General features: G+C 38.7%; 1 protein-coding gene across 4 annotated transcripts in view; it reads right to left on the bottom strand.

Moving 5' to 3' along the window:
- Positions 1–960: 960 nt before the first annotated feature.
- Ctf4 (Chromosome transmission fidelity 4) overlaps positions 961–13739 on the bottom strand; it is a 38724-nt gene continuing 25945 nt past the window's right edge. For 3 of the 4 annotated variants that reach the window (XM_071666391.1, XM_071666392.1, XM_071666393.1), the window contains exons 14-18: positions 12167–12378; positions 11267–11373; positions 6978–7198; positions 1959–2231; positions 961–1304 (exon numbers count right to left, since the gene is read on the bottom strand). In XM_071666391.1, the coding sequence (XP_071522492.1) occupies positions 1131–1304; positions 1959–2231; positions 6978–7198; positions 11267–11373; positions 12167–12378 (987 nt within the window). In that variant the 3' untranslated portion in view covers positions 961–1130. The remainder of the gene's footprint in view (positions 1305–1958; positions 2232–6977; positions 7199–11266; positions 11374–12166; positions 12379–13739) is intronic. The other variant, XR_011713305.1, reaches the window with a different exon arrangement.

Raw genomic sequence — 13739 nt, 5'->3', positions numbered from 1 at the left:
GAAATTACCTTAATTTACACTCAAATCCATTATGCATTTTCTTTTATTTTGTTTGTGTGTGTGTGTGTGGATGGATGCCATAGAAATCACATGAAAGGTGTGCGTAAAGGCATCCTGTTGGAATGCATGTTATATATCTAAAAGACTTCACTTCCTCCAATTTTTCTCCATTCAAACTCACATTCCAACTAACTTGTCCCTCAACCACTGCTTACCTTGCTCTTATTCACATTTACTCTCAACTTTCTCATATCACACACTTTTCCAAACTCAGTCACCCACTTCTGCAGTTTCTTACTTGAATCAGCCACCAGTGCTGTATCACTGACGAACAACAACTGACTCACTTCCCAGGCCCTCTCATCCCCAACAGATTGCATGCTTGCCCCTCCTCTAAAACTTGCGTTTACCTCCCTAACCACCCCATCCTAATTGTGTTGTAAAGGGAGGTTGTTTTACATTTGTAGGGCCCTATTTCTTGAAGATTCTTTACTCTGATGCATTTTATCCTGAAGGCTGAATATGAGAATAAAAGCTTTCTTGTAAAGATGAGTTCATAGTGTTTGTTCAGCATTTATGGAAGAATTTTTCTCATCTTGCCTTTCTCCATTCCTGTTGCTACCCCCACTTCAGCAAGGTAGCACCAGGAAAACAGACAAAAAAGGCCACATTCTTTCACACTCAGTCTCTAGCTGTCATGTTTAATGCACCAAAACCACAGCTCCCTATCCACATCCACGCCCCACAAACCTTTCAATGATTTACCCCAGACACTTCACATGCTGTGGTTAAGTCCATTAACAGCACATCAACCCTGGTATACCACATCGTTCCAATTCACTCTATTCCTTGCACGCCTCTCACCCTCTCAATGCAAATTTGAAATATGAGATTAAATCAAATATTGGTACCAAAGGATTAAGTAGTCAAGGGCTGAGGGATATAATTGGATTAATTATCAATAGTTGTAGTGTCTTTTATTTATAAGAGTACAATTATCACTATCAACTATAAAATTAAAAGCATAAAATATCTATAACACTAAAAATTCTACAAACTTGAAATATGACATTAAAACAAATATCTATAAATATAAAAAAAATACTTTGAATGTCTAAAGCCATCACTGGTTATGAATCTTTATTAAAGGCAAAGGCAGCCAACTTGTTGAGTCCAGAGCCTTTGGACTTTTTTTCAGCAGAGGAATTCTCTGGGATTTCATCTCTTTCACGCTTTTTATTATCATTCTGACTGATTACTGTCGTGCCTGGTGCAAGAGCTGCTGCAGCTAAGGACTTGTACTTCTGAGAAGAAAAAGGTAAATGCTGTTGAGGATTATGAACAAGAAAATATTTGGAGGTACTTAAATGGTTCTTCCTTTCCTTAACTGCAATACATTATACTTTCCAAAAAACCCAAACAAGCACTCCCTTAACAATACAATTTTAACTTAATTTCTTTATTTATTGTATATGATTGCTGTTTCCTGTGTCAGCGAGATAGCGCCAGGAAACAGACAAAAGAACAGCCCATCCACTCATACACATATATATATAAGTAAACATCCATACACGTATACCTATCAACATAAATACATACACACACATATACGTATTCATACTTGCTTGCCTTCATCCATTCCTTTTAATTCTAAGTTGATATATACTAAAATCCCAACTTCCTCTCCCTCCACTCTACTATTATGCCTACTATAATTCATGCTATTACAACTGCATCACTCTCCTTACATATTACTTAAACTCATCATCAACCACAATATAATTTTACTTCCATCAACCTCTTTTTGTTCCACTATAATCCTGCCTCTCTCTTGCAATCTAACAGGCAGCTATCATATCTTCCATTCATCTTTTTTTATTTTCCACAACACAGAATGCTATTTATTTTTTTCTTGTCATTTATCCTTTGTTCATTAATATGTTCAAATCAGCACTAACCTGTTTGACATCATTATCCAAATCTTTGAACAACAGTGCAGCTTTTGCCAGAAGTTCATTTTCATTGACATTAGGAAACTGGTCCTTGACATCATCTTCATTGTCTGCAAGCCACAAGTGGAGAGCTGATTGCTTTTTAACAGGAAGTTGTGGTGAGTTCTCCTGCTTCTTTAAAGAACTGATGACATCACTCGTTTTCTCAGATTGGTTTTCCTTCCCTGAAGCAACTGGCACTTCTTGTGGTTTCTTTACCTTTAGTGTAGCCTGTTTGCTCTGGAATTTTTCTCATACTATTAATTTTCATAATTCTAATATTTTTTTATTTAAGGGCATGGGCAACCAAGAGTGGAAAGGGAACAAGGAGATGGGGCAAAAGAGACTTTGGTATACCAAAGCCTAATAGTAAGGAGGGAAAGAAAAGATACATGAGAAAGAGGTTTGCCTCCCCTTATATGATATATAATCATATGTTTCAGGAAATAGTAATAGATGCCCTATTCAGACTACATAATGGTAAGGATAACTGTAGGAAAGTAGTGCACAATGGTGTTGATATTATATAATCCTCAAAAGAATTTTAATGCTTCAGAACAAATATACAATGACCACAACAAAGGAATAATCAGGATGGCACATTATATCATGCACTTCTAAAATATGGCAAAGTATTAATAATGGGGTATTTCAGTTATAAAGAGAGAGGCTGGCAGAATTTTGGTTCTCAACATGACAAGTTTTCTGAGAGTGTATAGGAAAATTTGATAAACCAGCACGTCAATGACCATACTATGGAGAGGGATGAACACACCACCATTACTAGATCTATTCTTTTCCTACCTAATGTTCCTACTGACTACTACTACCTAACGAACACACCACCATTACTAGATCTATTCTTTTCCTACCTAATGTTCCTACTGACTACTACTACCTAATGTTCCAACCTACTACTTTTACCTAAAGCTCCCGTCTAATGTTCCCACTCATTACTTCTACCTAATGTTCCTACCTGCTACTATCTATTACTACCACCATTTTGCCAAAAGGCACGGCTAACACGTAGCACTCACTACAGTAAATCTAGTTACAAAAAATGAGTTGTGTGAATTAAGTGTTGTCACGTGTTATGTGTGACAAAGTGTCAGAGGGGTGCAACTTAACAACTACTGAAGTGCTGGCTCACTATGTAGCCATCACTAACCTTCCCAATACCCAGGCAGCAGGACCAGAAATACACCTCCCTTGTTGGTGGCTGCCTACCAACTACTAAATCCTCCAGATAACTTGTCTATCTACATCTCTGATGCCTGTTCCAACTAGGACTCCCTTAATAGGATGGGCACAGCAATAATCTGTCTGCCAGCAAATATCAAAATCAAAATAGCTTTAAAGTATATAGGTATGGAAATATTTTGCAAGCAACTCATATCTTACATAAGAGCAAAACTAGACATGCTTCTTAAGTTTGGTTACAGCACCTAAAGAAGTACAGAGCTAATAAAGAAGGTAACAGAGGATAAAATTAAGAGTAGGCAATAGGGTTAAACCTAAGAGACACCACAGCTCATGGAATAGTAGGGGAAAGTCACTCCATTAACAACTAATGCACTACACTGGATAGGAAGGAGGCCATGCATTAGGAAACAAAAGTAAAAAAAAGTCAGAGGAAGCAAGTTTGGAACCAAAAAAAAAATCAGAGGAAGCAAGTTTTGAAAGGAGACTTTGTCACACCCTGTCAGGTCATTTTGAGATGTTGAGGGCAAGGTTAAAAGTTTCATCAAAATCTCTGACGGAGGAGAAACAGAAATGCATCACATAGGAATGATCTTGAGCACACCTAACAGTGAACACCATATTAGTGATCAGAAAGAAGAGAATAGCATTCTAAGTGCGAATACCAATGGTATTAGTGATCAGAAAGAAGAGAATGGCATTCTAAGTGTTTGAGAAAGTGAAAGTTATGAAGTTTCAGAGAATGTGAAGACAGCTGAAGTGAGAGCATTGGAATGATGGTTGGAAATGTTAAAATGGTCTCATTTCTCAGGAATGGGCTTCACCAAGGAATGTTTCCAAGAAGGAATACTTTACGCTCAGAGAAAGATAAAACAGTAAGCAAGGATTGGGGACTTTCTTAGAGGCAAATTTCTAGGATTTGGTGAGGTATACCATCTGGGCCACAATTTGTCATTCTATACTAAGAAAGTACTCAGAAGACTCTGAGTGAGGAAAATAAAGAAGACATAGTTTCAGTGGGAGAAGATGGTGGATGAGGAGTAGAAAGAATCACTGAAAGGAGAATTAGGTGAGGATATAGAACCAAATTTTTTTTTTTTTTAACTATTTGCCATTTCCCGCGTTAGTGAGGTAGCGTTAAGAACAGAGGACTGGGCCTTTTTTGGAATATCCTCACCTGGCCCCCTCTGTTCCTTCTTTTGGAAAATTAAAAAAAAACGAGAGGGGAGGATTTCCAGCCCCCCGCTCCCTCCCCTTTTAGTTGCCTTCTACGACACGCAGGGAATACGTGGGAAGTATTCTTAATCCCCTATCCCCAGGGATAGATAGAACCAAAATAAGTGACTTTATTAGATGAAGAGTTAAGTATAGAATGATCAGGTTAGGAAAGAGGAGGAAAAGAATGAATTACATTAGTTGCTGGAGATGGTTTTGGTTAAAGAGCAGATACTTGTCAGTAGAAGTCAATTAATACACTTTAAATTAGGTTGAGTTTCTTTAAACAGAATAGCTTTGCAATGATTATGAGCAGAAATGACAGCTGGGTGGAATTTAGGAGATGGGAAGATCTTTCATGACCCAATATGCCCTCTCCTCGATGCAAATGGCATCAGAGCAGGAGCTATGAAATTTTGATTAAAGGGAGAAAGTTCTGGTACAAGAAGGGACATACTCTCCATCCCAGCCAAAATGACTTCTGCTATATGGCAGCACAGCTGGTCAGAGGACTCTTAAGATGATAGAAAGAGTACATGTATAGGTATATGTTTAGAAGTGAAAAATGGATTGAGTATGTTGAGAGTGGTTATGACACTTGGAAGCTTAATCTGGAATTCTTTAATGATTTACTTCTAACTGTTAAGTTGGTAAAAAAGAAAGGGCCTCACCTTCACCAAAATCATCTCAGGTAGAGCCTAACCCATTCTTGTGTTGTACATTAAAATCCCCTGCATGTAGGCTTTCAGCATGGAGATATGGAGAACAATGTTTGATGACAGGTCAAATATTAAGATTTGTGTATGGGTGGAGGGACTGATGAAAGGCATACAAAACACAAAGGGCAGAGAAATTTTGTGTCAAATGGCTTTAAAGCTTGAAAACTAAAGATCCACATGGCAAGTGAAACTTTTTTTTTGTAATACAGTAAAAGCAGACACTACCCTAAGAGTGAATATGATAAAAAAGATTGTAGATGCAGATTTGAGAGTATGGAAGGAAACAGCCTTGAACAACTGGGTTTGTGAAAGCAGGAAAAAAGTAAACAGACGGTGTTTTACATAAGGTTGGCTTTGAGACAGCAAATGTTGCAGAAATGAATGTTAAACATATTCATACCATCATGCAAAATTTTTGGCATATGCTTTGAGCACTTTTATTAGGTTTCCAACACTTCGTTAAGAAAAACTTATTACCAGAAAAGCTGTATCCAAATTCTACATGTGCAACTCTATACTGGATATGATACAGAATATAATATAGAAGTTATCATTTTTTTTTAATACTTGATCACCATTTCCTACCTTAGTGAGGGAGTGCCATGAACAAATGAAGAAAGGCTGCATTCGCTTACATCCATTATCTATCTGTCATGTGTAATGCACATGAACCACAGCTCCCTATCCACAACCAAGCCACACAGACCTTTCTATGGTTTACCTCATTTGCTTCACATGCCTTGGTTCAGTCCACTGACAGTGTGTTGAGCCATGTATACCAAATCACCCCATCCCTTGCATGTCTTTCACCTTCCTGCATGATTAGGCCCTAATTACTCAAAATATTTTTCACTCCAATCTGGCCTCCCCCTTCTGTCTGGTCCTTCCACTTCTGACCCATATATCCATTCTCTCACTGTCTTTTCTCTTATGCCCAAACATTCACCAACTCCTCTTCAGTGCTCTTTATAGTAGCACACCTCTCTTCTTCCCTTTTATCACTAACTTGATCAACACCTCTATCCTCCTCAACACATAATCATCCCATGCCTTGCATCAATATAACATTGCTGAGATTATTATACCTTCAAACATAACCATTTTTACCCTCCCAAATAACAAACTCTTTCCAAATATTCCTCCATGCTCCCAGAGCCTTCATCCCTTAACCCACCCTATGACTCACTTCCATGTCCATGGTATATAAGGCTTCACTTCCTATAATTTTTCTCCATTCCAACTCACATCCAAACTAACTTGTTCCTTTACCTTGTGAAGCTTGCTTCAATTCTCATTTACTCTCGACTTCCTTCTTTTACACACACTTACAAACTCAATCACCAACTTCTGCAATGTCTCACTCAAATCTGTTGCCAGTGCTTCGTCATCTGCAAACAAAAACTGCCTAACTTCCCCGGTCCCCTCATCCCCTAGAGACTCAATACTCACCCATCTCTCCTATACTTGCACTTATTTCCCTCATAACCTTATCCATACACAAATTAAACAACCATGGCATCATTGCACACTGCTGCCACAAACCAATCTTCACTTGAAACCACTCACTCTCCTCTCTTCATACTCATACACATGTCTTGAACCCATGATAAAAACTTCTCACTGCTGCTAGCATGTTTCCTCTAACACCATATATTCTTAGGACCTTTCACATGGCATTTCTATCAACCCTATCACATGACTTCCTCAGATCCACAAATGCAGCAAACAAATCTTTCTGTTTCTCTAAGATTTCTCAAGCACATTCCTGAAAGCAAGATACCTAACTTCACAAAAATAAAATTAAGCCATTTCTGATAGAATCATCTTAACATATACAACAAAAATATTATACCTGAGGTTTCTTTACTGCTGGTCTTAAGACATGACTAGGATCCATTTTCTTCTGGGACTTTCTGAACTGATCAATGACATCGATACCCCGCTTGGCACCCTGGGATCCTGATTTTAGTGATGCAGTCTTTTTGAAGGGATTTTTAAAAGATTCTGATGTTAGATATGATGGACTATTTGTATTTCCATCTTTTCGAACTGCTGCAGCTAGCAGAGGATTGTCTAAAAGATAAGAAAAGCAGTGAGAAAACCAAAATTGTAATGTTATATGAAGATGCTAAGCACAACAGTATATACACAAAATAATGCCTTACACATCTTTCATGTAATGGGAATCTGGCTCAGGATGTGCTCCTTATATTCTGCAGAATAACAGACTAAATTCACATGTTTCTGTTTTCACATCTAACAACCTGCCAGAACTCTTACTTTGTTTCAGAAGCATCTTTGTCTACTTATATCCCTGATGCCTGTTCCTAACAGAAACTTCATGAAGGGAGTGGCCACAGCAATAGAGTCGCCATAACTAATGAACTCCAGTGCCACTTCTCAACCTTTAGTGCTTCACCCTTAACAGGCCACTGGCAGATGGAAACTCTAGTGCAATGTTTGCAGAGGCTCCTATCTAATGTCCTATTGACTACTTCTACCTAACGCTCCTGCCTAATCTCCATATTACTAATTCAACAAGTTCCTCCAATATTCATACGAACTGTGAAAACCTTCCTTTTCAAGCTTACTGCACCTTCAAACAGTCTTAAATCTAGTGGCTGAGATAGAAGCAGTCTTACAACTGAATACATGGATTAATAAAGGGATTAATGCAGAACCAGAATGACATACAGAATTTCAAAGATGGCCTGGAAACTTATTGTGCAGCTAAGAAGGTGCAATTACTGTCAATTGTGGATTTGAAGTGAAATATCTATTAAGTCTATGCTTAAATGAGTCTATGGAATTGCTTTCAACTAATCTAACTGGTAAATCACTCCATATGTTAAGAAACCCTGGGAGAGATCACTGAAGGTAAAACATTTGCCCAAAGTTTATATCCATTGCTGAGAGTGAAATCAAACCTAATCTATACTTAGGTAACATGTTTGATCAAGATTATTGAAGCCTTTAATGATTCTGAATACTTGTATTAGATCATCTCTTAACATTCTCTTTCTACGCCAAACAGATTTAATTTTTTTAGTCTGCTCTTACAGGAAATGCTTTTCAGGCTGGGAAACATCTATACTCTTTCCATTCATCAAGCAGGGTGACCAAAACTAAACATAATATTCAAGATGGGGAGGCACCAGAAAGTTGTAAAGAAAAAGGATGATTTCCTAAGACTAAAATTAGAAAATCCCATCAATGAATCCCTCGTTAATGTGGGAAATGGCAAAAATAAAAAAAAATTACTGTATGAGAAAATGGCAGGAGGTCAAGAGGAAGGTGCAAGGGTTGAAAAAGAAGGGCAAATGAAAGTTGGATAAGAGAGTATCATTAAACTTTTGGGAGAATATGTTTTGGAAGGAGGTAAATAATTTGCATAAGACAAGGACACAACAAATGAAAACATCGGTGAAGGGGGCAAAGGGGTAAGCGATAACAGTTAGTGATAAAGTGAGAGATGGAGTGAGTATTTTGAAGGTTTGTTGAATGTTGAATGTGTCTGACAACAGAGTGGCAGATGTAGAGTGTTTTGATCAGGGTGGTGTGCGAAGGGAAAGAGTCAGGGAGAGTGGTTTGGTGAAGAGAAGAGGTGGTGAAAGCCTTGTGAAAGATGAAATCCGGCAAGACGGTGGAATTGGATGGAATTGCAGTTAAATCTACTAAGAAAGGGGGTGACTGTGTTGTTGACTGGATTGTAAGGATACTCAACATATGTATGGATCATAGTGAAGTGCTTGGGGATTGGCAGAATGCATGTATAGTGCTATTGTATAAAAGCAAAGGGGATAAAGGTGAGTGTTCAAACTACCATGGCATTAGTTTGTAGAGTATTCCTGGAAAATTGTATGGGAGGGTATTAATTGAGAAGGTCAAGGTATGTAGAGAGCATCAGAATGGGGAGGAGCAGTGTGGTTTCAGAAGTGGTAGTGGATGTGTGTATCAGGTGTTTGCTTTGAAGAATGAGAAATTCTTAGAAAAACAGATGGACTTGTGTGTAGCATATATGGATCTGGAGAAAGCATATTATAGGGTTAACAAAGATGCTTTGTGGAAGATCTTAAGAGTACATGGTGTGGAAGGTAAGCTGCTAGAAGCAGTAAGAAGTTTTTATCATGGGTGCAAGGCATGTGTATGAGTTGGAAGAGATGAGAGTGATTGGTTCCCAGTGAGGGTTGGTCTGTGGTAGGGATGTGTGATGTCTCCATGGTTGTTTAATTGGGTGGTTAGGGAGGTAAATGCAAGTTTTGGAGAGAGGGGTGAGTATGCAGTCTGTTCTAGATGAGAGTGCCTGGGAAGTGAGTCAGTTGTTGTTTACCAATGATACAGCACTGGTGGCTGATTCATGTTAGAAACTACACAAGTTGGTGACTGAATTTGGAAAAGTGTGTGAAAGGAGAAAGTTGTGAGTGAATGTGAATAGGAGCAAGGTTATTAGGGTAAGCAGTGGTTGAGGGACAAATTAGTTGGGATGTGAGTTTGAATAGAGAAAAATTGGAAGTGAAGTCTTTTAGATATCTGGGAGTGGACTTAACAGTGAGTGGAACCATGGAAGTTAGCCATACAGAGGAGGAGGAGGCAAAGGTTCTTGGAGTGATGAAGGATGTGTGGAAAGAGAGAACGTTATCTTGGAGAGCAAAACTGAATATGTTCGGGGGAATATTAGCTCCAACAATATTATATGGTTGCGAGACATGGGCTATAGATAGGGTTGTACGGAGGAGGGTGGATGTGCTGGAAATTAAATGTCTGAGGACAATATGTGGTGTGAGGTGGTATGATCGAGTAAGTAATGAAAGGGTATGAAATATAAGGGGGAAAGAGCAGAAGAGGGTGTGTTGAAATGGTTTGGACATACTGAGAGAATGAATGAGGGAAAGTTGACAAAGAGGATATATGCATCAGGAGTGGGGGAACAAGGAAAAGCAGGACACTAAATTGGAGGTGGAAGGATGGAGTGAAGATTTTGAGTGGTCAGGGCCTGAACATGCAAGAGGGTGAGAGGCATGCAAGGAATAGAATGAATGGGAACTATGTGGTATATCAGGGTCGACATTCTGTCAATAGACTGAACCAGGACACGTGAAACGTATGGGGTAAACCACAGAAAGGTCTGTGGGGCCTGGATGTGTATAGGGAGCTGTGGTTTCAGTGCATTACACATCACAACCTAGAAACTGAATGTAAACGAATGTGGCCTTTTCTGTGTTTGTCTGTTTTCCTTCCAACTCCAATTTAGTCTCCTGCTTCTCCTTGTTCCTTACACCTTCAGATAGCTAAAACTATTTTCTTCTTTTATACCTACTAACTCTCCTCACTTTAACAAGGCAGCATCACTACCAAACAATCAATGCTTTAAAGGAAAGTTCTCACTTGGCACTCATCTGTTCCTTATCATATAGAGTAATATTACAGGATAAGATAATGGATTTGTATGTATCATTTATGGATCTGGAGAAGGCATATGATAGAGTTGATAGAAATGCTCTGTGGAAGGTATCAAGAATATATGGTGTGGGAGGCAAGTTGTTAGAAGCAGTGAAAAGTTTTTATCGAGGATGTAAGGCATGTGTACGTGTATGAGAGAGGAAAGTGATTGGTTCTCAGTGAATGTAGGTTTGCGGCAGGGGTGTGTGATGTCTCCATGGTTGTTTAATTGTTTATGGATGGGGTTGTTAGGGAGGTGAATGCAAGAGTTTTGGAAAGAGGGGCAAGTATGAAGTCTGTTGGGGATGAGAGAGCTTGGGAAGTGAGTCAGTTGTTGTTCGCTGATGATACAGCGCTGGTGGCTGATTCATGTGAGAAACTGCAGAAGCTGGTGACTGAGTTTGGTAAAGTGTGTGAAAGAAGAAAGTTAAGAGTAAATGTGAATAAGAGCAAGGTAATTAGGTACAGTAGGGTTGGGGGTCAAGTCAATTGGGAGGTAAGTTTGAATGGAGAAAAACTGGAGGAAGTAAAGAGTTTTAGATATCTGGGAGTGGATCTGGCAGCGGATGGAACCATGTTCCATGAAAACATAAATTATTAGCTGCTACTGAATTATTCCTTCATTTTTTAAATGATAAGTTTGGTACATAGACACATTTCAAAGGCCAAGACTGATCATCAAGAAATATCATCCAGACTTACCCTCAGCATGAACTTCTTCATGGTCCTGGTCTTGACATGGGATGCTTTCTTGTATGTCTTCCTCCTCAGGGGATCTTGCTCTTATCCTCTTAATGCCACTCCCATAACTGAAACAAAAGTTACGGTTTGTAATATCACTAAACAGTCATATCTCATAGTAAGAAGTAAACAATTTGTACAGGCATCAAAAATTGATTTCCCAAACACAGCAATTTTGAATTCAACACAATCTCCTTATGATACACTTTTAAACTCATATGGTAAAACTCAAAAGTTCATGTGAAATAACCCTATCAACAATGCATGAACAAGATTAGTGCTATTTAAGGTAAAAAAAAAGTCAAATGAAACAACAGTAACACCAATATTAAAACACTGTAAATCAAAAACGTTTTTCTTTCTTTCAAACTTGATCACCATTCCTCTGTTAATTGTTAACAAGGTAGTGCCAAGAACAGACAAAGAAAGGCCACACCCACTCGCATTCATTCTTTATCTGTCATGTGTAATGCACCTTAGAAGATGTAAAAAATTTGTACAGGCATCAAAAATTTATTTCCCAAACACAGCAATCTTGAATTCAACACAATCTCCTTATGATACACTTTTAAACTCTTATGGTAAAACTGAAATGTTCAAGTGATATAACCCTACAGTGCATGAATGAGATTAGTGCTATTTAAGGTAAAAAAAAAGTCAAATGCAACAACAGTCATACCAATATCATAACATAAATCAAAAATGGTTTTCTTTCTTTCAAACTTGATCACCATTCCCTGTTAATAAGGTAGTGCCAAGAACAGACATAGAAAGGCCACATCCACTCACATTCATTCTCTATCTGTCATGTGTTAATGCACCAAAATTACAGCACCCTATTCACAACCAGGCTCCACAGACCTTTCCAAGTCATCATCCAACTGTCTATAAGACTTTGACTCCTTCTCTAGCTCTTCTTCCATCTTAGCTGCAGCAATTTCACCTAATCGGTCAGCCAGTTGTAGACGATGTAACTTTCCAGCATATTTAATGGCAAGTTCAACAGTATGGTATGAAGGCATTAACTGACACACTTCAAGTGCTCGAGATTCACGTTCTGTGCGACATGCAAGCTGAAAGTAAAGCAAGAAGGCAAATCATCAGTGTCACTAGTGAAATCACTCACATATTCCCTTTAGCATGAGAAAAAACTACATCATTGGCTTAATAGAAAAATAACAAATGGAAAAGCTTTACTATGTTGTATATTGTTGTTCCATCCCACACCAAGAATAAACAGAAACAACAGACTATTCCACTTCATATTTCATATGCATGGGCATATAGACAGACATAGAGGCATGCACTATAGATAGGGTTGTGCAGAGGAGGGTGGATGCGTTGTAAATGAAATGTTTGAGGACAATACGTGGTGTGAGGTGGTTTGATTGAGTAAGTAATGAAAGGGTAAGAGAGATGTGTGGTTATGAAAAGAGTGTGGTTGAGAGAGCAGAAGAGGGTGTGTTGAAATGGTTTAGAAACATGGAGAGAATGAAAGAGGAAGGATTGACAAAAAGGATATATGTGGCAGAGGTGGAGGGAAGGAGAAGCAGGAGGCCAAATTGGAGGTGGAAGGATGGAGTGAAAAAGATTTTGAGCACTTGGGGCTTGAACAAGAGGGTGAAAGGAGTGCAAGGAATGGAGTGAATTTGAATGATGTGGTATACCGGTATATGGATTGAACCAGGGCATGTGAAGCTTCTGGGGTAAACCATGGAAAGGTCTGTGGGGCCTGGATGTGGAAAGGGAGCCGTGGTTTCGGTGCATCACACATAACACCTTGAGACAGTGTGAATGAATGTGGCCTTTTTTGTATTTTCCTGGCTCTACCTCGCTGGAAAGGGGGGCTTTGCTATTTCATGTGTGGTGGGGTGGCGACAGAAATGGATGAAGGCAGCAAGTATGAATATGTACATGTGTATATATGCATGTATACATTGAAATGTATATGTATGTATATGTGCATGTACATGCATTTATATATATACATGTGCATGTGGGTGGGTTGGGCATTCCTCATCTGTTTCCTTGCGCTACCTCGCTGATGCGGGAGGGGAGATGGCGATTAAGTATAATAATACATAAACATATTTCACATGTAATAAGCACTGCTTACTAGCTTCCACCTTCCCCTTATCTAAATTTCTTGAGTATCTCTAGCAAATTCCAGCTAGTTTAGCTCAGCTTTTAGGGAGCTTTCCGTCCATCTCATTTGTTAAAAATAAGTTTTGATTGCTCAGTTGTAGAGACAGCTGGGCATGAATTTGCTCATGTGCTCTTGCTGAGTGCTTTGTGAACATACACAAAAATAAATAATCCCCCTCCCTCTTCCTTTCACAAAACACACTGTGTAATGGTAGAGATCAATAATTCCTCTTCATCCATACTAATAAGTCCACCCTCTTTATGTCTCCTCTTTTCACATGACCTATTA

The sequence above is a fragment of the Panulirus ornatus genome, chromosome 11 (genome assembly GCF_036320965.1).
Source record: "Panulirus ornatus isolate Po-2019 chromosome 11, ASM3632096v1, whole genome shotgun sequence".
NCBI lineage: Eukaryota > Metazoa > Arthropoda > Malacostraca > Decapoda > Palinuridae > Panulirus > Panulirus ornatus.
The sequence above is the reverse complement of the archived record's forward strand: the minus strand, read 5'-3'. Positions and strand labels throughout refer to the sequence as shown.